General features: G+C 36.9%; 1 protein-coding gene across 1 annotated transcript in view; it reads right to left on the bottom strand.

The window, feature by feature from the left end:
• Window positions 1–767: 767 nt before the first annotated feature.
• LOC128684720 (exosome complex exonuclease RRP44-like) overlaps window positions 768–27,010 on the bottom strand; it is a 74,161-nt gene continuing 47,918 nt past the window's right edge. The window contains exons 13-15 of the mRNA XM_070104605.1: window positions 23,903–24,027; window positions 8,281–8,592; window positions 768–1,915 (exon numbers count right to left, since the gene is read on the bottom strand). Of these exons, the coding sequence (XP_069960706.1) occupies window positions 1,712–1,915; window positions 8,281–8,592; window positions 23,903–24,027 (641 nt within the window). The 3' untranslated portion in view covers window positions 768–1,711. The remainder of the gene's footprint in view (window positions 1,916–8,280; window positions 8,593–23,902; window positions 24,028–27,010) is intronic.

Below are 27,010 nucleotides of genomic sequence, written 5' to 3'. Positions count from 1 at the left end.
CCTCATCAATTCTATGATTATATATATATATATATATATATATATATATATATATATATATACACACTGATGACTCAGACTTGCAATGGGCTCTCTGACCAGTATGCATACCTAAATAATGTATATTAGAGCTTATTTCCTCTATTTTGTTTATTACAATATATAGTAAACTACTGTACAAACATTTAAAAATATACCAGAAATGTTATAAATGGTGCAAAGGTGACATTACAACAATATCAAAGATGTTTGACACAAACTCTAAAATTGTAGTATGCTCCTCACTTAGCAACGAATTTGTTTAACAACAGGGTCTTAGGAATGGAACTCCATCGTTACGTGAGGAGAGGCTGTATAAGTAGTCTTATAGTGATCAACTTCAAATAATTGTAATATCTTTATTTCTACAAGTACATGTACAAAGTATACAGACCATATATGACATCAGTGACAAGCCCCTTGTTATGCAGAGCATTTCTCACAAATTAGGTCAGTTTTATCCCCAGAATGCAACCCACCAGTCGACTAACACCCAGGTACCTATTTTACTTATAAACATGTAAACAGTTCATTACCACTGTAATTTGATTAGCTATTAAAACTTTACTGCTCAATCCCTGGACCAACATTATATACCTCTAATGTGTTTGTGTGGTTAATTTTGGGAGATGAGCTGATTTCCAAGCCATCTCTCAGCCATCCACTCGTCCAACTCAGACCAGTAGAGGGCCACACCATCCCTCTGTACCCCTTTTAAAATCATTAACATACACCAGCAACCAGAATTTAAGGTAAGAAATATCAGTATTTTTGTAGCAATAAGTATTTTATTAAATATAACACCACTGCATCCACCTATAATTACATTTTTTTTTTTTTTTTACAATTTCAATATCTAAAAACAAAACTGTTTGGCTTCTTTAGGAGGTCTAAGAAAAGTAACCCTATTTTTTCCCATATGATTCTTTATTTGCATGCCATTTTTAAGAATGTAAATACAATGTTAATTAACAGTCAGTTGTACTTATAATTATTCTAATAGCATCCCATAATCTAAAGCTGCTTCACTAATTTTCTTGAAGAATTTCAATGTGTTGAATAAAAAGTTGAAGTCAGCCGATTATTCAGAAATGAAAAAAATGGTTCACAAGAAATTTCAGAATTATCTGCTATTAAAAGGTAGTCTCAGACTTGATACAGAAAATGTTTTTTCATTCTAATAGGTATTAAATGTGTGCCTAAAAACACTGAAGCCAAGTATGCCTGCTTCCTCCTCACCTCACACAAATGTTTTACAATAATTTGTACAAAAGTGTAAATACTGCAAAGTTTTTGACAAAGAAGTTTTGAGTAGTTTTTCTTTATAAAATTGCCATAGTGTACTTGGCTATTGATTTATCACTTACAAACTGGTTTAATGCTGCTCAAGCACAATAAAAAATATAAGCCTTTGTACTTTCATATTATGGTATGTTCAAACTCGGAGGAAAATAGTGCATTTCATAATGCAGTACTGTAATTAAAACTTTTGTATATTCTACATAAGTCAGTATTAAAAATATAAAAAAAAAAAAATGGAAAAAGTAGTCTTCAAGAAAAAATTAATAAATACATAAGTATTAATATGCTTCAACTTTAGATTATCCAAATTTCTAATTACAGTGAAAATGTATATCTCCCATAATCTTTTAAATTTGTATAGTAACTTAAACTAATTCTTTTTCATCTTCTTTACTTTCTGTTCCCTTTTTTCATCTTCTTGTTCAAGTGGAGGAACAGAAAATCCTGGGATGACAGGAGTAATAAGTTTGCAGACAACACGCTGATGCTGAACATCTGAAGCATCTACGGTCACTTGTATGCGAAGATGATCAAAGGGACGAATTATTACGTCCCCACATTTCACATACAGTTCCTGCAGTGTTGAAATATATTTAAATATATTTACACTAATTTATCTATTACCAAGTCATAGAACAGACAAAGGGGCAAACACAGAAGGTAAAAAAAAAAAAAAAAAAAAAGTATGGAAAAATATGTACTGTATATTCTTCATGGAGGATGCCTTGATGTAGGTGAGAGGGCACTTGATAAAAAAAAAATGGATCAACCCTTCCTTCCAGGGATCAAGCCTGATTATTTCATATTCTCTAAGAAGTGCTGTATGACCCCCTACAGGCTTACTGCTTCTCCGTAAATATGGCAAAAATATAGACATTAGCTACTATTGCTTTGTTCACTGAAAGTTACACATAAGGCCTATGGTATTCAACATAACTTATGTTTGGGATGCCATTACAATATTTTTTAATCTAGTATAGCATGAATTGTTGAAACCTCTAGACTACAAGGTTTTTATGCTATATGAAGTAGCTCGTAGGTGGTCTACTATATGCTGGCGGCCTTGGATAAATATTCTAAAATTTCATGCTGGGAACTTACTAAACAGCATACCAGTTATATTATTATATTCACATAAATTGCAAATATAAAAGAATACAGTAAACAGTGCCTCTCATAGAATACTACAGTGGAACCTTGGTTGCCGATCTTAATTCTTTCCAAATGCCAGTTCGACAACCAAAATGGTCGACAACCAAACCAATTTTTTCCATAAAGAATAATGTAAATAGACTTAATCAGTTCCAGAAAAATGACAATATAATAATTTATAAATAATAATGTACTAACTACTACATAATGTATAAAGTTATACAGCATTTTTTTTTTTATCACACTGGCTGATTCCCACCAAGGCAGGGTGGCCCAAAAAAGAAAAACTTTCACCATCATTCACTCCATCACTGTCTTGCCAGAAGGGTGCTTTACACTACAGTTTTTAAACTGCAACATTAACACCCCTCCTTCAGAGTGCAGGCACTGTACTTCCCATCTCCAGGACTCGAAGTCCGGCCTGCCGGTTTCCCTGAACCCCTTCATAAATGTTACTTTGCTCACACTCCAACAGCACATCAAGTATTAAAAACCATTTGTCTCCATTCACTCCTATCAAACACGCTCACGCATGCCTGCTGGAAGTCCAAGCCCCTAGCACACAAAACCTCCTTTATCCCCTCTCTCCAACCTTTCCTAGGCCGACCCCTACCCCGCCTTCCACTACAGACTGATACACTCTTGAAGTCACTCTGTTTCGCTCCATTCTCTCTACATGTCCGAACCACCTCAACAACCCTTCCTCAGCCCTCTGGACAACAGTTTTGGTAATCCCGCACCTCCTCCTCCTTCCATACAGCATGTGGAAACTAAAAATGAATAGTAAATGAAGACTTAACTGATATACTGCACAGTAAATGAAAATTTAACTGCCTCTTACCTGTCTGAGGAGAGTTAATGGCAAAATTTTAGCAGCTTCAAATCTTGCAGGAGAAAGTGGGTAGGCCTACATGTGAGAGAATGAGTCTGCATGGTCAGTGTGTGCAGTATATCAGGGCTCAAAGTAGGCGAAATCTCTGATGCACAAATATCGCCGAGACCGCTAACTTCGTGATGGCGTAATTCCGTAAGTTTTCCATCGAATTTCATACTTTTGGTTTCATTACCTTTACAAGATGGAAACATAAACACATATTCAGTTTAATGTGATCCTTTATTGACAACGTTTCGCCCACACAGTGGGCTTTTTCAAGTCACACACAGATCTACCTGGGGTGGAAGGTACGGGAGTATTTATAGTCAGGTTCAGAATGTTGAGGTCAGGTGGAGAATGCTGCATCTGATGATCTACCGGGTGGGGTTATAGTCTTGGGTAGCTTGGCAGGGGTATTGGACAAGTTGTGAGTAGACCTTCTGCAGTGTTCTATGTTCTTATGTGGGATAGCAATGAAGAAGTTTCTTGGCAAGTGGTTCAGCTATGTTATAGAAGCCGTTGTTCTGGTTGAAATTGTTGGTTATAGAGATAAGCGATGATTCCAGGATTCTTTGGTATTGAGTGTTGTCTTCTGTGGCGATAAGTCTTGAGTTTATGTAGTTAATTAAATATTGTGTGAATTGCGATGTTGTACACAGGCATTCCTTGTATCGTCAGTCCTGCTTGCGTATTGGTGTTCTGAAATACGTGTTTGGAGGTCTCTTGATGTTTTGCCCACATATGATTTGTTGCAGTCATTACAAGGGATTATGTATACCCCTGCAGAGGATGGAAGCTTGTCCTGTCTACTACTGGTGATGTCCTTGATGGTTGTGGTTGTAGAGGTAGATACTTGGAATGATGTATTGGAAAAGATGTTGGAAACATGTTTGGCAATGGAGTTGGTGGGGAGGACTATGTATCTCTTCTCGGCAGTGTCTTCTCTGGGTGTGTTGAAGATGTTTAATGCCCACCGTCTGCAGTCTCTGATGAAGTGACGAGGATAGTGGAGTTTAGAAAATACTTGTTCAATTACAGTGGACCCCCGCATACCGTTGGCCTTACATAACGTTAAATCCGCATACCGCTACATTTTATCGCCAAGATTTTGCCTCGCATACCGCTAAAAAACCCGCTCAATGCTGTTCGTCTGAGACGCTTCTATGTGCGGCCTGAGCCACGCTCACATGTTCCGCCGGTGGCATTGTTTACCAGCCAGCCTCCGCGGTAACATCCAAGCATACAATCGGAACATTTCGTATTATTACAGTGTTTTTGGTGATTTTATCTGCAAAATAAGTGACCATGGGCCCCAAGAAAGCTTCTAGTGCCAACCCTACAGCAATAAGGGTGAGAATTACTATAGAGATGAAGAAAAAGATCATTGATAAGTATGAAAGTGGAGTGCGTGTCTCCGAGCTGGCCAGGTTGTATAATAAACCCCAATCAACCATCGCTACTATTGGTGGTACAGCTGCTGCTGCTGCACTGTCAGCTGCTGCTGCTGCTGCTGTACCACCGTCAGCTGCTGCTGCTGCTGTAGTACTGTCTGCTGCTGTTGTAGCATCGTCTGCTGCTGCTGTAGCATCGTCTGCTGCTACTGTAGCATCGTCTGCTGCTGCTGTAGCATCGTCTGCTGCTGCTGTAGCACTGTCAGCTGCTGCTGCTGTTGTACCACCGTCAGCTGCTGCTGCTGCTGTAGTACCGTCTGCTGCTGCTGCTGCTGTAGTACCGTCTGCTGCTGCTGTAGCATCGTCTGCTGCTGCTGTAGCACTGTCAGCTGCTGCTGCTGTTGTACCACCGTCAGCTGCTGCTGCTGTAGTACCGTCTGCTGCTGCTGTAGTACAGTCTGCTGCTGCTGTAGCACTGTTGTTGGTGTGGCTTATTGAGAATACCAAGAAACAATTAACCCCAGAGGATTTGCCACCCAGGATAACCCAAAAAAGTCAGTGTCATCGAAGACTGTAACTTATTTCCATTGGGGTCCTTAATCTTGTCTCCCAGGATGCAACCCACCCCAGTCGACTAACACCCAGGTGAACAGGGAAAAATGCCTGGAACTAGTGCTCATATTGGTGAATTTAAAGCCAGCAAAGGTTGGTTTGAGAGATTTAAGAATCGTAGTGGCATACACAGTGTGATAAGGCCTGTTCTGGAAGAAAATGCCAAACAGGACCTACAGTTCTCAGGAGGAAAAGGCACTCCCAGGACACAGTGTCTCATCAGTCATTGCTGCATCTTCAATAAAGGTGTCATTTATTCTTCATTTAGTAGAGTAGTACATGCACAATATATATTGTGCATGTACTACTCTACTATTGTGCATGTATCCTTCTCTTTGTGTGTAGGAAAATGTATATTTCATGTGGTAAAATTTTTTTTTTCATACTTTTGGGTGTCTTGCACGGATTAATTTGATTTCCATTATTTCTTATGGGGAAAATTCATTCGCATAACGATAATTTCGCATAACGATAATTTCGCATAACAATGAGCTCTCTTGCACGGATTAATATCGCTATGCGGGGATCCACTGTATAGTGCATTCTTCCTCAAGGAACTCATTGCTGCAGATTCTGAGTGCGCGCAGGAAGAAGCCTATAATTACACCACGTTTAGTTTTGGTGTCGTGGTGAGAGTAGAAGTGAAGATCGTTTTGGTTGGTTGGTTTTCGATAGACTTTAAAACAAAGTTCATGGTCAGTTTTGCAGAGAAGAACATCAAGGAAAGGAAGAGTGTTGTCGACTTCTTCAAGTGTGAACTGGATTGAGGGCTTGACCTGGTTGAGCTTGTCTTGGAGAGCTTGAACGTTGAAGCGCCTGGGAGTTATGAGGCGAATGTCGTCAACATAACGGAGCCAGGTGACAGTCGAAGGAATAATGGTGGAGAAACGCTTGGCTTCCAGATGTTTCATGTATAAGTTCGCCAGGACGGCACTGAGTGGCGAGCCCATGGGTAGACCAAAAGTCTGTTGAAAGAGGTGATTTTAGAAAGAGAAACACGTAAAGCCGACACATAGTTCAACGAGGTCGATGAAATCGCTGGCTGGAATAGGAAGATCAAGTGAATCGTCAATTTTTCTGCGCAGATCGATGGCTTGTGTAGTAGGTACTTTGGTGAATAGGGAAGTTACGTCAAGGCTGGAAAGTTTCTTGTTCCTGATGTTGATGTTGTGAATGCGACTGAGAAGATCACCCGAGTGTTGGAGATGTGCTGGACTGATAGTGCCCAAGAGTTTGGAGAGGTGTTTAGCGAGAATTCCTTGATGTTCTTCTCTGCAAAACTGACCATGAACTTCGTTTTAAAGTCTATCGAAAACCAACCAACCAAAACGATCTTCTCCACTTCTACTCTCACCACGACACTAAAACTAAACGTGGTGTAATTATAGGCTTCTTCCTGCGCGCACTCAGAATCTGCAGCAATGAGTTCCTTGAGGAAGAATGCACTATAATTGAACAAGTATTTTCTAAACTCCACTATCCTCGTCACTTCTTCAGAGACTGCAGACGGCGGACATTAAACATCTTCAACACACCCAGAGAAGACACTGCCGAGAAGAGATACATAGTCCTCCCCACCAACTCCATTGCCAAACATGTTTCCAACATCTTTTCCAATACATCATTCCAAGTATCTACCTCCACAACCACAACCATCAAGGACATCACCAGTAGTAGACAAGACAAGCTTCCATCCTCTGCAGGGGTATACATAATCCCTTGTAATGACTGCAACAAATTATATGTGGGCGAAACATCAAGAGACCTCCAAACACGTATTTCAGAACACCAATACGCAAGCAGGACTGACGATACAAGGAATGCCTGTGTACAACATCGCAATTCACACAACCATTTAATTAACTACAGAAACTCAAGACTTATCACCACAGAAGACAACACTCAATACCGAAGAATCCTGGAATCATCGCTTATCTCTATAACCAACAATTTCAACCAGAACAACGGCTTCTATAACATAGCTGAACCACTCGCCAAGAAACTTCTTCATCGCTATCCCACATAAGAACATAGAACACTGCAGAAGGTCTACTCACAACTTGTCCAATACCCCTGCCAAGCTACCCAAGACTCTATAACCCCACCTGGTAGATCATCAGATGCAGCATTCTCCACCTGACCTCAACATTCTGAACCTGACTATAAATACTCCCTTACCTTCCACCCCAGGTAGATCTGTGTGTGACTTGAAAAAGCCCACTGTGTGGGCGAAACGTTGTCAATAAAGGATCACATTAAACTACATATGTGTTTATGCTTCCATTGTGTCGGTATTTTATACCATTTATTTTCACCTTTACAAGATGCACAGCAAGAGCTCAAGAGATGTTTACACCATGTGCATTAGTCACTATACTGACTGAGGCCCATACTGTGGACTGTCTGGTGATCACGTGATCCGAGCATTGTCGGTCGACAACCAAGACGACATGTGAAAACTAAATCTAACAAATCGGTTCGAAAACCGATTTGTTCGACAATAGTCCATTCGACAACTGAGGTTCTACCGACTTGTTGAAAAAAAAAAAAATATACATAACACATTACACAGTAGTTTATTGTAATACAGACAGAAGAAATGTTAGTATCTCTAATGGAGAAAGTTTCGTTGGAAGTCACTTTCCGGATATACAGCGTGCTGAATGACCAATACAGATTCATTGTTTTTCGTAACACTGTATTATATGATTAGTATGCTGTATAATGATTATAATATCTATATTTTCTGCAAAATAATAAACAATAATACTATGGTTATTCTAAAAGAAAAATCATGATAAAACACTTTCAACATCACTAAGCATTTAAATGCTCAGACACATTACAGTAATCCACTCTTAATAAAGATGATCTGTATTTTTATTACCAAAAATAATCAAATTTACCAACCTGTTCATTAAATTCAAATTCAGGTGCTGGTTTCTCCTCGTCCACTTCCATTGTTTGTAATGATTTCTGAGCCTGAGACTTTGTGTCTTTATCCTTATTGCTTCTGCTATCCAAGTATAAAGTCAGCTGCTGACCAATTGTTGGCACCAACACTTGGATGGCATTTTTGTGCAGGAACAACACATAAGAATCAAATTCTGACACCTTTCCTCTCAGAGAAGCCTGAAAAGTTGAAATATAGTAAAAACTACTGTCTCTTATAAAATTACAGTAAACACTAGTTTTAAGTATCAATAAATAATTGATAAACAGCTGCATTTATTCATTATTAGGGCAATGGCTGTGTGAATATAATGCAGAAAATCCATAGCTTGAAGATTAGAAGGAGTGTGGGGTTTCTAATAGTATTATCCAGAAGGCAGAGGAAGGGTTGTTGAGGCAGTTTGGGTATTCAGAGAGGATGGAACAAAATAGAATGACTGGGAGGGCATACAAATATGCAGTGGATGGAAGGCAGAGTAGGGGTTGTTCTAGGAAAGGTTGGAGGGGTAAAGGAGGTTTGTGTGCTAGGGGCTTGGACTTCCAGGAAGCGTGTGTGAGCATGTTTGACAGGAGCAAGTGAAAACGTATGACTTTTATGACTGACATGCTGTTGGAGTGTGAACAAAGGAATATTTATGGTTTCAGGAAACCAGTAAGCTGGACTTGAGAAGTACAATGCCTACACTCTGAAGGACGGGTGTTGATATGTTACAGTTTTTAACTATAATATAGGCATGCCTCTGGCAACACAGTGATGGAGTGAATGATGATGAAAGTGTTTCTTCTTTTCAGGTCACTCTGCCTTGCTGGGAAATGCCGATGTGTTAATAATAATAAAAAAAAATACGTGAGTATAAAACTTCCCTAACTCAATGTACTAAAAACATGAATTACCCAACAAATACATCAAATGAATAAAATATAAATAACTTGCTGTTCTTCTCTTATGTGAGTTCAGCCAACTCGACTTATATTTTAACACAATTACTGCATCAAAATAATAAAACTTACAATACCAGAGGTGCATTAATTCACAACTAATGCATGAACCATAAATTACAACTGTACAATGTTTGATCTATCCTGGACCATTAACAAATAGCAAGTGATCAAAAAAAAAAATAATATCACGTTAGGTTATAGGAGGTGAGGAGACAGCCAAAGTTAAGTCAAGTCATGTGTGTTCTGAAGATTAGACCATCTGCCAATATACTAGGAAAAGCAAGAATCATGAGAAACAGCTAGGGTGAAAACTCAGATTAGGGATTTGGTGTAAAGCGGTCACTTCAATAAGGTAGCTAAAGTGAAGAGTACAAAAGGAAGAGATAATTTTGGTAGAGAAACCCTTTATGGCATGGCTTGGTTCCTATCAAGATGGAAAAGTTTTGTTAGCATTAGTATGGCAAACACATTTTTAGCATTCTTGCCCTCTCCAATGCTTTGATGAAATGGCTTCCTTTCAGCAAGACTTAAAGAGCAAAAAAAAGTTCTGTTTGCTGTCACTAACAACATTCTTTTTCTGTCATGTTAAAGATCAGTACTATGTCATACGCTAGTTTCTTTGCAGGTTACCTATCACTAAGTTTTTGATATGCTGCCTAGTTGGGCTGAATACTATACACACGTATATCTGATTATTATTATAATCAAAAGAAGCGCTAAGCCACAAGGTTATACAGCACTGCAGTATATCGTGAATATCAGCCAGTTTTGTTTCTGCAGATGCTTGCCTCTCCCAGTACAGGCAGGCCCTGTTTTACACTGTTTCACTTTAGGGCATTTCACTAATGCAGCAGTTTTCAATTATACCCATTCTTCATTTATTAAGACTTCCTACAATAAGTATATTCACGCTCACTGTAAGCTTAAGATGAAAATATTTTAAGGTAAGTAATGTGTTTTCTTCTTTTTTTTTAGTAGGCTATACAGGAAAAGGGGTTACTAGCCCATTGTTCCAAGGCATTTTAGTTGACTTTTACAACATGCATGGCTTATGGAGGAAAGATTCTTATTCCACTTCCCCACAGATATAAAAGGAAAAGCAATAAGAATAAGAACTATTAAGATAAAATCAAAGAAAACTCAGATGAGCGTGTATATAAAGCGTGTACATGTATGTGCAGTGTGACCTAAGTGTAAGTAGAAGTAACAAGATGTATCTGAAATCTTGCATGATTATGAAACAGAAAAAGACAGCAGCAATCCTACCATCATGTAAAACAATTACAGGCTTTTTGGTTTACCTTGGCAGGACAGTAGTGCTTCCTGGGTGGTTGCTGCCTACCAGTCCTACTACAGTGGGAGTTGGCACAGTTACTTTGCTGATGATACTGTGCTTATGGGTGATTCTAAAGAAAAGTTGCAAAGGTTAGTGGACGAGTTTGGGAGGGTGTGTAAAGGTAGAAAGTTAACAGTGAACATAGATAAGAGTAAGCTGATGAGGGTATCAAATGATTTAGATAAAGAAAAATTGGATATTACATTGGAGAGAGGAAGTATGGAAGAAGTGAATGTTTTCAGATATTTGGGAGTTGACGTGTCAGCGGATGGGTTTATGAAGGATGAGGATAATCATAGAACTGATGAAGGAAAAAGGTGAGTGGTACATTGAGGTATTTGTGGAGACAAAAATTTTATCTATGGAGGCAAAGAAGGGAATGTAGAAATATAGTGGTACCAACACTCTCAATGGGTGTGAAGCTTGGGTTGTAAAACCCATTTTTTTTTAAACCCAAAAAAAACACCATGTGGGTTAAATGAAATAAATATATTTTTCTTTTTTTTAACAAAGGTTAATAAAAATTTTAAAATTGCTTTTAAAAAACCCAAGGAAAAAAGTTTTTTTTAAAATAAAAAAAAAAAAAAATAAGCCCCAAAATAAAAAAAAGAAAAAGAAGCTTTTAAAAGGAATTTGTATAATTTAAAAAGAAAGGAAAATCTTAGATTTAAAAAAAAAAACAGAAAATTTCCCCCACATTAAAAAATAATTTTTGGTTTTCCCCCAAAGGGGCCCCCCTTTTGGAATAAATTGGGAAAATTTGTAGATTTCATTTCAAAAAAAATTGAAGGAACATTTGGGGATTTTTAAAAAAAATTAAGAAAAAAAAGATGGATATTCAAAATTTTTTAGAAAAGAAAATTGAATTTTCAAAAAAAAGGGAAGAGAATTTTTTCGAATTTGTTTTGCTAATTGGGGATAACTGCAAAAAAAATTTCAATTTTGGGGAAAAAAATTTTTCAGGGGGAAAAAGAAAAATTTGAAAAAAACCCAAAATTTAAGGGGTGTAACGGGTTTAAAAGCTCGGGGGCAATACTTGGGGCCTTTTGTGTTGAAAAATTTATGGGTTGATTAAATTAAAAATTTTGATTTGGGGGCAAAGGGGTTTAGGTGGTTTTCTTTTGGGGTTCAAATAAAACGCAAAGAAAAACCTGGGGGAAAAGGGGGTGGGGGTATCTCGGGTTAATGGTTAAAAATGGGGTTTTGTAAAATGTAGTAATTTTTGGGTAACTTTAATTTTGGCAGGAAAAGTAAATTAAAAAACCAATTTATAAAGTTGGACCCCCCAAAAAAAATTGTCACTTTATTCCCTTTTTTTTTTATTTCAAATACCGCTTAATTTAAGGGGGCAAATCCCTCACTTTTTAAAAGGGTTTATGGATTTTTTGGAGGGTTAAAAAGGGGCCATAACCCCGGGGTGTTTTTTTATTTGGCATGGTTTTTTAAACTAAGGCAATAATGAAAATTTTTTTTGGGGATTTTTTTTTGGGTCCTTTTTCCTGGGAAAAATAAAAGGAAGCTTTTTATGCCAACTCTACCACAATAAGGGGGGAAAACAATAGGTTTTAAGAAAAAGGTTTGATAAATTTTTTGGAAAGTAGTCAGCGAACCGCTTATAATAAACCCCAATCAAACCCTTTTACATGGTGGTAAAGGTTTTCTGTTTTTGCCTTTTAAAAGGCTTTTGTTGTTGGCCCTCCCCCCCGTTCCTTTTTCCTTTTTTTCTGAAAAAACACCCCTTTTTTTGGGGGTTATGAAAAATACCAAAAACCCCAAATTTTAAAACCCCAAAAAAAATGAAAAACTCAATAATTAAAAAAAGTGTAAAACAAAAAAAATTTTAACTTAAAAATTCAAGGGGGGGTCTAAATTCCAATAACCCCCCCCCAAAAGTTAATTTAAAACACCAGTGAAAAAAACCCCCGAAAAAAGTTTTTAAAAATAAAAAAAAAAGGTTTTAAAAAAAGAAAGATTTAATTTTTGAGATAAAAAGGGAAACCGGGTTTTTAAAAAAAATTTTTAAACAGGATCATTTTCCCTAAAAAGGGGGAAAAAAAAAATTTTTTTTAGACCATTCTCACAAAAATTGTTTTTTTCATTTTTCAAAAAAAAAGGTAAGTCATTTATTTTTTTTAAAAGTAGAACAAGCAATAAAACAAAAATACTGTTTGGCTTACACCAAATTTATTTATCCTTTCTTTGTGGTTTAAAAAAAAAAATTTTTTATTTATGGTAAAATTTTTTTAAATTTGGGGTGTCTCCCCCGGTTTTAATTTTATTCATACCCTAATGTGGGGAAAAAATTAAATTCCCAAACGAATTTTTGGAAAAATTTTTTCCTTTGCAACGATTAATTTAAAATAATGTCATTATATTTTTAGCTGATATCTTACAAAAAAATCTAAAAGGGGAAATATATGAAATCCAAAGTTTTAAACCCAAAACCTAAAATAAATTTTAAAACAAATATTAGTTTTAAAGAAAATTTTAATTAAATTTTTTTATTTAAAGATGACTCACAAAATCAAATGCAAACCCTTCAAGGTGAAGAAAGTGGAAAAATGGGTGTGGCTAGACCATAGTGGTAGTCTGCAGGCCTGCCCTGAGCAGAAAAAGCCTGCATCAGTGGGTTTGGGATCCCAAAAGCTATTGAAGAATGGATTACTTCCTGTAATTATCTGACTGTAGCTAATGTTTTGTTGTTTGAACATCAAATGAATATTTGGGGAGAAAATAATTTTTTAGTAAGGGGAAAAAAATAGTTGAATAAAAGAAAGGGAATATAACAAAAAAAATTAAAGTTTTTTAATACATGTAAAAAAAGGAATTTTGAGAAATGCCTGAAGAAGTCAAACATGAAAAGAAATTAAAAAACAGTATAAAAAATGTGGGTTTCCCCAGCATTAAAATTTTTATATACAGTATAGTCAAGAACTAATTATAAAAAAAAAATTTCATTTATTAACTCACCATTTTGCTGCTCAAAAAGGGGCCTTTGATTGGGGAGGGGGGGATGAGGGCAAGAAGACACAGTCTGGGAAGTGGTGAGGTACTTCCATGTTATTACAGCAGAGTCCCGATCAAATTTTTATACTCAAAAATTTTCCATTCAGATGAACCCCAAAAACTGAAACTGAAAAATATTTTTGCTTATACCACTCCCGATGGATCAAACCCAACTGACAGATATGCTAGTGCTAAAGGAATGGAATTTTGACTTTTTTGTTTCCTTTGTGCTTTTTATAAAAACAACCTATTGGGACTTGCCTACCACTGCTCAACTCATTTTTCATCAGTATATGCCCCATCTTTGTGAATATGCTGCACTTTTTTCAAGATTGATGGATTGAAACATTGACTAAAGGCTGAAGGACTGACTACCTAAACCCCTTCTCTATTCCATTTTTCTGCATTATTTTTGGAAAAACCCACTGGGGAAAAACATTTCCAGAATAAAGATCCCCAAAAATGTTGCAAAAGTGTTCTTTTATAACATGTTTTTGGGAAACAATATATTGACCCCAAACATACATACAAGACCAGAGTCCTCTTTATATAACACTTCCCTTCATTTTGAGTCCACCCTCATATAAAAAAAAAAATTTTACCCTTTCACCCAATAAAAATAATCAAAATAATCACATTTCAGATGATCCACTAAACTATTTTTGTCCATGACAAACACCTAGATAATATATGATAGCCCTTTTATCTATTTTCCAGCAGCCTTAGTGGGGATTCAGCCCTCTGTTTTTTCCATATGCTTCCAGTATTCCCAACCATTTTTAAAAGAAATAATGATTATCCCCCACAATCAAAAGTTAAATAAGACTAGCAATTATTTTTTTCTCCAAAAAATAATTTTTTTTTTAAGACATCAATCCCCCAAAAAGGGGTTTTTAACCCAAAAATAGAAACACTTTACCATATTCATGATAATCACCGCCTGCAAACCACAGATACGACGTTCAGATGTCACCCAAACAGCAAATACCCCAAAACCCTCCTTTAACCCCTTTGACTGTCAAAAATCCAAGTTTTTTCTGGTGTCACAAAATATTCAAAAAAATTTTTAAAAAAAAGTTAAGATTTTTTTTTGATTGTTTTAGTCCCAAAAAATTTTTTTCCCATCAGTTTTTACCAAATATAGAGGCATAAAGGGAAAAAATGAGCCGATAAAAAGCGGTTTGCCGCCCCCGGTAAATTTTAGTTTATTTGTATTTGAATTATTATTAAAATAAAGGGGGGCTAAACCCGGAGGTTTATACAGCCTGGGGAGGGAGGAAGGATTCAGGCTTAATTTGGGAAACTGAGCATTTGTATTTGGGTTTGTTGTTTTGTTCAATTTTTTTTTTCACATAACTTATGTGGTTTGGAGCCCAAAGTAAGGTGCAAACATATATACACTGTTTTTCAACAAATAACACAAACATAATTATCAATATATTGTTTAAAAACTTGTTTACAAAAAAAAAATAAAAAATTGTTTATTACTATTGTTCTATAATATAAAAACCAATATATGTCACTGGACAATTCCTAGAATTCTATTTTTGAATTTTTTAAAACATGGGTCATAAAGTGGTTTTTTAACTCCCACACATAAACATGGTGTCATAAAGGGGATTTTAACCTCACACATAAAACAGGTGTCATACAGTGGTGTTTACACTCAAAAAAAATCAGTGTGGGGCTTTTTTGTAAGTTTTTTTAGGGCAAAGACAAAACACCCCCTTGAGATTTTTCCCAAAGTTTTAGCAGGCAGTTGTGTTATGTGTTATCCTGGGGTGGTTCTTTCCCTTCCAATTTTTTTTCCTTTTTACCGGGAGGCCTGGAGGGCACCATTCTTCCACTTTCCTTCATCTGCCCTTTTTTATTTTTTTTCCTTTCCCTTTTTCATCTAGTCCTTCCTTCATTCCTGCTTTTCCTTTTTTGTTTTTTATAATATATATACACATATATAGCCTTAGATATTTTAAAAAACTTTCCTTCAAAGTTTGTTTTGGGCCCAGTGTTTTATAATTGTTTTGAGTCGGGAGTCGCAGCGCAAAATATATATTGTTCAATCACCCCCCACGGTCAAAACAATGGGGCGGATGCTTTCTCCATTCTATCTAATTATTTTTCCCCTCATTCTATCTTTTCAATCTTCTCTCTTTTTCTGTCTGTCATCTCTGTCTCACAGGACACATACATCAAGATACATATTTAAATTCCCTAGATAACCAAAAATCAGACAAAGTGCTATACTCGCTTGAAGATGTGAGAAACGGATGATGACAGTCTTGGTCTTGAGAAGAGCTAGTTTTGATAGACAGGAGTTTGGAGAAGAAAAATAGACAGACGGACAAATGTTTTTCCCTTCTTCCCCCCTTCCCTTCCCCCCTCCTCCTCCTTCCCCTTCCCTCCTCCCCCCTCTTCTCCTTCCCCTTTCCCCTCCCCCTTTTCCCCCTTTCTCCTTTTTTCCCTTTCCTCCTCCTTTCTGAAAAATAGACAGTGCCTCCCCCACCCTCGTTTACACTTATAAAAACCAGCTCTTAAAAGATGTTATCTCCTTTCTTGTGACGTCATGGGGAATGTTTTATGCCCGGGAACATATTATTAGATATTATTATTTTAAATTATTATTTTTATTATTCCTCTTCTTCCTATTCTTCCTCCTTCTTTTTCTTTTTCCTTCCCCCCTCCCCCTTTCCTCCACCCCCCCTCCTTCTCCACCTCCCCCCTTTCCCCTCCACCTCCCCCTTTCCCTTTTCCCCCTCCCCCCCTCCCTCTCCTCCTCCCCCCCCCCTCCTCCCCCTCCTTCCTCCTCCTCCCTCCTTCCTCCCTCCCCCCTCCTTCCTTTTCCTCCTTCCTTCCTTTTCCCCCTTTCCCTTTCCTCCTCCTCTTTTCCTTCCTCCTCCTCTTTTCCTCCTTTCTTCCCCTCCTCCATTGCTTTTGGTCTCAAACTCAAATCATAAAACTGATCTTCAATGAACCCCATCTGTGTTAGAGCATCATTTGGGGAAGAGAAGAGTCCCAGATTTGCGGGGGATTATTTCACCGCAGACGCAAAAGGACATGAAATGGTATTCCCAAATGCACCACTTTTTTTTTTAAGGGACACTGACCTGGAGACTCATTCTCCACATGTGGGCCTACCAGCTTTTTCCTGTTGATTTGAAGCGCTGAATTTTTGCATAAGATACCCCAAAAAGGTATTCCTTGACAATATATATGACGTGAAGTCAAAGGGTTTAAAACATTGATTCCACCTCCAGGGCTCAAGTTCAACAGTTTCCGAATCCCCCACAAAATATTACCCTGCTCACACTCCAACAGCCGTCAACAAAAAACCCTTCATCTCATTCCTCCTTCAATATGCCACACATGCCTGTTGTATGTCCACCCCCGCACACAAAAAACCCACCCTCCCCCCATCCTTTCCAGGGCGATCCTCCCCCCTAAAATTATTCTTTTTTACGGACAATTTAACCCTTGGGGTGTAGTCTCTGCAGATGTCCCTTTTTGGGGCGGAACTCTCAACCATGCTATTGTTCCAATGCTGTTTTTCTACTATGTCAAACCCCAAGGGCTGTGTCAGGATCAAAATGGGGAAATTTTTCCTCCATACTGCCAATACCAGTGCTCTGTTGTGAGAAAAGTTTAATTTTTTTTGTAAGAACTGCTTTTATAAAATGAAAAAAAATTGATATTAAAAATATACAGGTTATTATACATTTTTCAAAACAGTATTTTTACAATACAGTTTATAATACATATTTCTCTCCCAAGGAATTGGGGTTTCAAACTGACTCTCCTATATATTTTTAATTTTAATGCCAGGATTGATGCTTTTTTTTCAGGAATGTTTAAAAACTTGATTTCCAGAAAATACAAAGAATTGCATGCTGGTTTTTGTCATTAATTTTAAAATCAGCTCTTTCAGGAACAAGAAAAAGGGGAAAGGCGGGGGAAAGGAAAGACACAAAGCTATAAGAGGAGAAAAGAAGGGAAATTTAAATTCACTGAAAGGACAATATGGATACAGTTAGTTTGCAACAGCGATTAACAATTCAAATATTTTCAACATCAACTAAAGTTTTCATCCTGATATTGAAATGATTATTTTTTTTTTTTTAAAGTTGAGTTTACAGGCAAGAGCTTTCATACTACTTCAGATAATTTAAAGCTCAGCCCCTAAAAAAAAAAAAAAAAAAAAAAAAACCCCCACCCCCCCACAGTAAAATGTCACACAGCAGCTGACTAACACCCAGGCATCTATCTACTACTTTGGGGAAAAGGAAAAATGTAAGGAAATTTTACTTGTCTTGTCTGTAGGGGAAACATACTTTGGATTTTAAGGGGCCAGTGTTGTGAGGGGGTTATTAGAAGATTCATCAGGGAAAAAGGAAATGTTTCAATGCGGGGCTTAAAAATAGGGTAACCAACAGTAAAGCTTTTTTGGGCATCTGACCAAGGCCTTCCCAATTTACCATTCCAACCTTTTTAAAAATAATATTAGATAATTTGTGTAAAGGGAGGGGCAGGTTTCCAGTGGCAGAACAAAGTAGGGTTTTTTGACCCAAGACTTTGTCCCACTGAGGGAGGGGATCCAAAAAAAGGGAAAATTTAAATTTTCCATCACCATTCAAAACTGTCTTTGAAGTGGGGATATTATAGTTCAAATGACCCTGAACTACAAAAAAGTTTTAACAATGCAAAATGTTAAAAATATTTTTAACAAAGACACTTTTTTCCCTGCCTTTTTCCTTTCTAGCATTTACATGGTATTAATATATGTTCTTAAATAATATGGTCTTACCCAGCATTAACCCTTTTTTTTCAGCCTTTAGCCAACTTGTTGAGATTTCAGAGACTTTGTTAGATCATCGCTCATTGTTTATCATCCCTTTTGGTGAGCCTGCTCATAGCTAAATTCCTCCGGACTTGATAATTGCCTTAAAACTGGAAATTAAAAAAACACTTTTAACTAATTAAAAACTTAATACTATGACCATCAAATAATGTTACATTTAAAAAAAAAAAACTGGTTTCTTCTTGCTATTAAAATTTAAGAAACACCTTACAAGGCAGTATTGTGTTTCATTATAGGATTTAAGACAGCGGGTTTTCCTGATTAAACTAAAATTCAACGGAAAACCCGATTAATTTTCTCCCCTTGAAACAAAAAACGGGGTCTATGTTCGGGCCCCATGTGAATGAGATCTAAGGACAGTTTAAGGGGTTAAAAAAACATATGGGGCGCAAATTACCTATAAATACATACAGCAGTATGTCAAGGGGTTTAACAAAGGAATAACGGGAAAAAATACACAAAAGTTTGAAACAGGACAATAAAATGCAATGGGAAATCACTAATAAACTGGGTTTGAAAAGGGAAAAAAATTTTAAGAACAAAAACAATTTAAAATTAATTTTAAACCATAAAAAAATAGGTTTTAGTCTAGCTCACATGCATAAACCAATTAAAATATTGAGAGAAAAAATAAACAAGGGTAAGAAGAAAAAGTCTTATGGGAAAATGTCATCAAGAGGGAGTACAAGGATCAATATTTGTCCCGATAATATTTCTAATTTATGTAAATGACTTTTAAGGAAAAAAAAATACTAACAGGTTTAGAATGGAAAATTCCCGGAAAGTACTAATAAAATATGACTAAAACCCCCCAAGAAGACTTGGGGAAACTGAGCAAAGGAAAAAACATGAATGACTGAATTTAATGTAGAAGAGGACAATGAAATACAGTTTCATTCATGCAGAAAGAATCCAATAGATAGAACTTCTTCTGAAAACTTTAGAAATGTAATTTTGGGACCATGTAGTAAACCCTTTATATAATGGACTTTTAAATTTTGGGGAAAAATTTACTTAAAAAAAACTTCAACCCTTTTTTTTTCAAAAAATTTTTTGCAATAGACTGTAAACGAGGGGAGTTACTGTAAATGAGGGTACAGATATATTAGAGTACTTTTGAAATTTTATTGACTTTTACCCTATATAAAGAATGGGTAAACCCATTACCATTAACCGGGGGGTTTTTTCCAAAAAGGGGTGATAAAAAAGGCCCCATTTTAAATTTCCCTTTTTTTTAAAAAAAAGGTGGTCCCCCTTTAGTTACCACACTGATCCATTCCAGAAGACAAACATACCCCCAAATGGTAATTTGTTCCAAGAACCCGAAGTAACTTTATTGTACCCGAGGTAACCACAGAATGACTTTTTGGATTGTCTCCCCTTTTTCTACCCCTTTTCCAAAAATTTAAAAGCTTTTCCCTCTCTATGATAATTTTTTCTGCCTTTTCTGCTCAACAATATCAGAAATAAAATTGAGGGCCCTATCAACACCAATGCACTAATTTCTTTAAATTTAATTTTAGAGAAATGGCCTGTTTACTGGCAATTTCAGGGAAAAGACTTAGTTTCAAAAGATGGTTTTTTATAACACAAATGGAGAAGGGGAATAATCCAGACTATTACAGGGAAACAGTCATGATAGCTTTAAATTGAAAAAAAAAAAAACTGGTTAGACATCCATAAAACATTCAACCCCCAAGAACTGATGGTCCCATTTTCAAAAGTGCCCAAGAGGGTTTCCTTTTTGCTGGTGACTGAGGCCCACCCACATGACCCCCCATAAATAATAATAAAATTAATAATAAAAAAGTAGGTTGATAGACAGCAACCCCAGGATGGGATACGGCCGGTGTGTTGAAAGAATAATAATAATAATAATAATAATACAGCCTCACCTCACTTAGTGATGTACTCTTTTATTGATGACTCTGACTTATAATGGGCTCTCTGACTAGTATGCATACCTAAGTAATGTATATTAGAGCTGATATCCTCTATTCGGTTTATTACAATATACAGTACACTGTTGTATAAACATTTAAAAATATACTAGAAATGTTATAAATGGTGCAAAGGTGACATTAAAGCAGTATGAGAGATGGTTGACACAAACCCACAACCATTATAGTATGCTCCTCACTTAGTGATGAATTTGTATACCAACGTGGTCTTAGGAACTGAACTCTGTTGTTAAGCGAGGAGAGGCTGTACAGTAATAATAAGAGAAGGGTTGGAATAGTTTTAAAAATGCATTACTGTATTAGAATATGGGGCAGAAGTTTGTGGTTATAGGAGGGTTGGTGCAAGAGGAAAGAGGAGTGATTGCTGGAATGATGAAGTAAAGGGTGTGAAAAAAGAGAAAAAGGTAGCTTATGAGAGGTTTTACAAAGCAGGAGTGTTATAAGAAGAGTAGAGTATATGGAGAGTAAAAGAAAGGTGAAGAGAGTGCAAAAGGAGAGCAGATGACAGAGTGGGAGAGGTACTGTCAAGAAATTTTAATGAAAATAAGAAAAAAATTTGAAGTTTAACAAGTTAAGAAAGCCTAGGGAAAGTATGGATTTGTCAGTTAAAAACAGAGTAGGGGAGTTAGTAGATGGGGAGATGGAGGTATTGGGTAGATTGCGAGAATAATTTGAGGAACTTTTAAATGTCGATGAAGAAAGGGAGGCGGTAATTTCATGCACTGGCCAGGGAGGTATACCATGTTTTAGGAGTGAAGAAGAGCAGGATGTGAGTGTGGGGAAGGTGCATGAGGCATTACGTAGAATGAAAGGGGGTAAAGCAGCTGGAACGGATGGAATCATGACAGAAATGTTAAAAGCAGGGGTGGATACAGTGTTGGAGTGGTTGGAATTTTTGTTTAATAAATGTATGAAAGAGGGGAAGGTACCTAGGGATTGGCAGAGAGCATGTATAGTCCCTTTATATAATGGGAAGGGGGACAAAAGAGACTGTAAAAATTATAGAGGAATAAGTTTACTGAGTATACCAGGAAAAGTGTACGGTACGGTTATTATTGAAAGAATTAGAGGTATGACAGAATGTAGGATTGTGGATGAGCAGGGAGGTTTTACAGTGGGTAGGGGATGTGTAGATCAAGTGTTTGCATTGAAGCATATATTTGAAAGTATTTAGATAAAGATAGGGAAGTTTTTATTGCATTTATGGATTTAGAAAAGGCATATGATAGAGTGGATAGAGGAACAATGTGGCAGATGTTGCAAGTATATGGAATAGGTGATAAGTTACTAAATGCTGTAAAGAATTTTTATGAGGATAGTGAGGCTCAGGTTAGGGTGTGTAGAAGAGAGGGAGACTACTTCCCGGTAAAAGTAGGTCTTAGACAGGGATGTGTAATGTCACCATGGTTGTTTAATATATTTATAGATGAGGTTGTAAAAGTAAATGCTAGGGTTCAGGAGAGGGGTGGTTGGGATTAAATTATGGGGCATCAAATACAAAATGGGAATTGACACAGTAACATTTTGCTGATGATACTGCGCTTATGGAAGATTCTAAAGAAAAACTGCATATTGGACGAGTTTGGGAGTGTGTGTAAAGGTAGAAAGTTGAAAGTGAACATAGAAAAGAGTAAGGTGATGAGGGTATCAAATGATTTAGATAAAGAAAAATTGGATATCAAATTGGGGAGGAGGAGTATGGAAGAAGTGAATGTTTTCAGATACTTGGGAGTTAACGTGTCAGCAGATGGATTTATGAAAGATGAGGTTAATCATAGAATTGAAGGAAAAAAGGTGAGTGGTGCATTGAGGTATACGTGGAGACAAAAAAACTTTATCTATGGAGGCAAAGAAGGGAATGTATGAAAGTAAAGTAGTACCAACACTCTTATATGGGTGTGAAGCTTGGGCTGTAAATGGTGCAGCGAGGAGGCGGTTGGAGGCAGTGGAGATGTCCTATCTAAAGACAGTGTGGTGTAAATATTATGCAGAAAATTCGGAGTGTTGAAAGTAGGAGAAGGCGTGGAGTTAATAAAAATATTAGTCAGAGGGCTGAAGAGGGGTTGTTGAGGTGGTTTGGTCATTTAGAGAGAATGGATCAAAGTAGAATGACATGGAGAGCATATAAATCTGTAGGGGAAGGAAGGCGGGGTTGGGGTTATCCTCGAAAAGGTTGGAGGGCGGGGGTAAAGGAGGTTTTGTGGGCGAGGGGCCTGGACTTCCAGCAAGCGTGCGTGAGCGTGTTAGATAGGAACGAATGGTATTTGGGACCTGACAAGCTGTTGGAGTGTGAGCAGGGTAATATTCAGTGAAGGGATTCAGGGAAACCGGTTATTTTTATATAGGCAGATTTGGCTCCTGGAAATGGGAAGTACAATGCCTGCACTTCAAAGGAGGGGTTTGGGATATTGGCAGTTTGGAGGGATATGTTGTGTATCTTTATACATATATGCTTCTAAACTGTTGTATTCTGAGCACCTCTGCAAAAACAGTGATTATGTGTGAGTGAGGTGAAAGTGTTGAATAATGATCAAAGTATTTTCTTTTTGGGGATTTTCTTTCTTTTTGGCTCACCCTGCCTCGGTGGGAGACGGCCGACTTGTTAAAAATAAAATAATAATAATATTATAAATAATAATAATAATATAAATAATAATAATAATAATAATAATAATCCTAGGTAGTTGGTTGGTAGACAGCAACCACCCAGGGAGGTACTACCGTCCTGCCAAGTGAGTGTAAAACGAAAGCCTGTGATTGTTTTACATGATGGTAGGATTGCTGGTGTCCTTTTTTCTGTCTCATGAACATGCAAGATTTCAGGTATGTCTTGCTACTTCTACTTACACTTAGGTCACACTACACATACATGTACAAGCATATATATACACACCCCTTTGGGTTTTCTTCTATTTTCTTTCTAGTTCTTGTTCTTGTTTATTTCCTCTTACCTCCATGGGGAAGTGGAACAGAATTCTTCCTCCGTAAGCCATGCGTGTTGTAAGAGGCGACTAAAATGCCGGGAGCAAGGGGCTAGTAACCTCTTCTCCTGTATATATTACTAAATGCAAAAGGAGAAACTTTCGTTTTTCCTTTTGGGCCACCCCGCCTCGGTGGGATACAGCCGGTGTGTTGAAAGAAAGAAAGAATAATAATAATGCTTTAGGTTCAAACCTATGAACTTCGATAAGGCAAATGAGGATGTATGCATCCTGCATAATAATAATAAATAGCATTATAGAACTATTACAGACCTAGCTGACATTAGTGGCATACTACTATATATAGAAGCCCCTGTTATGCAGAGCATTTCAGGCAACTTAGGTTAATCTCTTTACCCAGGATGCGACCCACAACAGTCATATCATCATATGTGTATTTTATCTCCAATTTTTAACTGCAACTCAAAACAAAATTCCTGTACTAGGGTAAGTTGTAATTCCAAATTACTGTAACTCCAGGGACCACTGTAGATTAAAAAACATAAAGAAACAAGATTACCAACCTGGATGATAAAACTTCTGCCTTCTTTGTTATTTCCCATATTACAGAGAAAGCAAACCTATCAACATTTCCCCGCAGAGAACACAAGTTACTGCTGAGAAGATCTGCAATATCAAAGTAGCAGTTAATGTATGAAATTATTATGTACACTGCCACATTAACCCTTTGAGGGTCAACAGGCCCTCTCCGAGACTCGTTCTCAGGGTCGGCCAAATTTTAAAAAAAAAAAAATTATTTTTTCTTATGAAAAGATATGGAGTCTTTTCCCGATCATAATGACATCAAAAGTATGAAATTTGATGGAAAGCTTACGGAATTATGCTCTCGCGAAGTTAGCGGTCTTGGCGATGTTACACATCGGCGATTTTGCCCACTTTGAGCCCCATTTTCGGCCAATTCCAATGTACTAGTCGACAAAAACATGAATATTTCGCTAGAACTCCATTTTTTCTATCAAATGAGTGCAAGAAACCACCCATTTACCAATTTCAACTATCCAGTACAGTGGTCAGAATATAGCAATTTTGCCAATTTCACAAAAATTTCAAAAGATGCCAATTTCCGAATAGGGTCCAGAATAAACAAGAAAGACATTCCAGGCACTAAAATGACATTTCCTCTGTTCATTAGTCACGTCTCAAGGCCCCTCTTACATTCTTTTACTTTCCACTTTGAATTTTTATTCTCACAAAAAATAGAAGATTTACTGTTATGCAGACTACTGCATTAGTGTAAAAAATGGTATAAATAATATCTGCGCACCTGCGAAAGAATATTAGACTCATCAGTTGACGTGTATTGGATGCTTGGCATGATTTGTTTACTTTTGAGCTTTGGTAAAAATCGAACATTTCTGCTATTTTGAGCTCAATTTCAAGGTACTTTTCATTGTAAAACCAGTCAAAATCATCTCAATTTCTGTAATATGTCTTCCATTCTATAAAATGAGACCAAGAAAACTAGAATATAACAATAAATACCATACAAAAATACAGTGAAAAGTCGCTGTTTTATTCCAAAAAAAACGGTCAAAGCTTTTTTTTCTCATTATGCACTGTGTGCTGCAGGATTTTTTTTATACTGTGCACACTGACCACATAGACCCATTCTTTCAAATGTAGGCCTACCAGCTTTCTCCCACTAGATTTGAGGGCGCTCGAATTTAGGTGTACTAGTACGTCAAAAACCCTGGGTCGTAAGCCGTACTAGTATGGCCGAAACCCTCAAAGGGTTAAGAGGCACTAGTCTAGAAATAGTGGTAGTTACCATACTACAATCAGATAAACCTGACTAAAATTAATAGGTTGGCAGCCAATTTTCTATTAAGGATGTAAGTTTGAGCATTTATCTGCTGACCTCATTACAGAACTTGATTGAAACTGAAAGCTTACATTATTGTGATTTAACCTTTTTCTTCCCCGTCTCTGCAATCCTACCAAGACACACTTAAATGTCACACTATCAATAAATGTAACAATACAGAGGAAGGAATCATGTGGAAGTGAAGTGCTATTGCACTGGTTATGGAGAAGGCAAACTAACTATTACATCAAGGACATAAAAAAAAAAGTTTATTTTCATTGCTAATTTCACCAACTGTCAAAAACAGAACACTGATGTCATTGCATACAGTATTAGTATTTCAGACTGTAATGAAAGTGATACTCTTGTGTTACATACAACATATATTATACTTTTGTGAAAACAGTAAATAAAACCTAACAAAATGTGTGCAAATTCATCAGATGTATGTTAGGACATAGGCTGTATGCCAGCCTGTTTCTCAGACTACTGTAAAGTGAAACCCAAGTATAGTCATAATCAACCAAAGTGTATGATGTAAATGCTGTAATAACAGTGAAAACCTAGAATTATGAAATATAATATACAGTGCTACACAGGTCAGTCATCACTGATCCAGCAATCACTAATCCGGTTCCATCACTAATCTGCCATTAATTTTGGCTAGCCGAGATTAGTGCTGGATTAGCGATGGAACTGGATCACTCTGTGATCCAGCAATATCACTAATCCGGCACTCTACAGGTCCCAGTGATGCCGGATTAGTGATGACTGACCTGTACTATGTGCTTAGGTGCACAATTTCATCACCTTCCACTGCTAAAGGTCAAACAACACTCCTAAACAAGTTATACCAAGGTAACATCATTATTTTTTTAATTCTACTTATTTTGGTATAATTTGTAATTCTACTATTAAAGAAAAAAAAATGACCTATGGCAAATCTGTCCACTCTACCCCATGCACAGTTATACGGTTAACAACTAAGTCTGTGAATTTCCATCAAGAATTTGACAAAACACTGCACATTATTTATTCATGCCTGTCATGATTCTAACACTTAAGTAGCTGATTTAGTTAATTTGAAATGCAACCGCAAGTTGCATTTGAAATTAATGTATGACCCTAGTAGGTTTAGTGCTTGGTTTTGATTATAATAATAATAATAATACTTAAACTTTCTAGGTAGTAGGTTGGTAGACAGCAACCACCCAGGGAGGTACTACCGTCCTGCCAAGTGAGTGTAAAACGAAAGCCTGTACAGGTCTCCCTCAACATTCGCGAGGGTTAGGGGATCAAGAGCCTCGCGAATGTTGAAAAACCGTGAATGTTTGGTGCCCAATATATTGTAGGGAAATATATTACAATACTGCTTCCTTAACTTGTTGAACCATGAATAATCATAAAATACATGAAAACATCGTAAATTGTACTAAATATATACATGTATGTTATTAAATACCACAGACTCCACCAGTGCCTCCACCACTGCGAGTCCCTACTACCCTCCCTCCGACCCCAGCAACTGGCAGCCAGCCCTCCCACCACTCAGTGTGGCGAGTGTTTTGTTTGTTCATTATTTGCTATTAAACTACAGAATAAATAATGTAAACCCATTCATGACTGCATATTGGAATGGCTATTAGGAAAGGTATTAGAAGGTGACATCATGTGTTTATTCTTGAACACAGCAAAGAATCGAACATTTCTGCTATTGCTAATAATAACAATAGTAATAATAATAATAATAATAATAATAAAAATAATAATAATAAATACGACATA

This window comes from Cherax quadricarinatus, chromosome 5, assembly GCF_038502225.1.
Source record: "Cherax quadricarinatus isolate ZL_2023a chromosome 5, ASM3850222v1, whole genome shotgun sequence".
Lineage (NCBI taxonomy): Eukaryota > Metazoa > Arthropoda > Malacostraca > Decapoda > Parastacidae > Cherax > Cherax quadricarinatus.
Note: the sequence above shows the minus strand (reverse complement) of the source record. Positions and strands in the feature narration are given on the sequence as shown.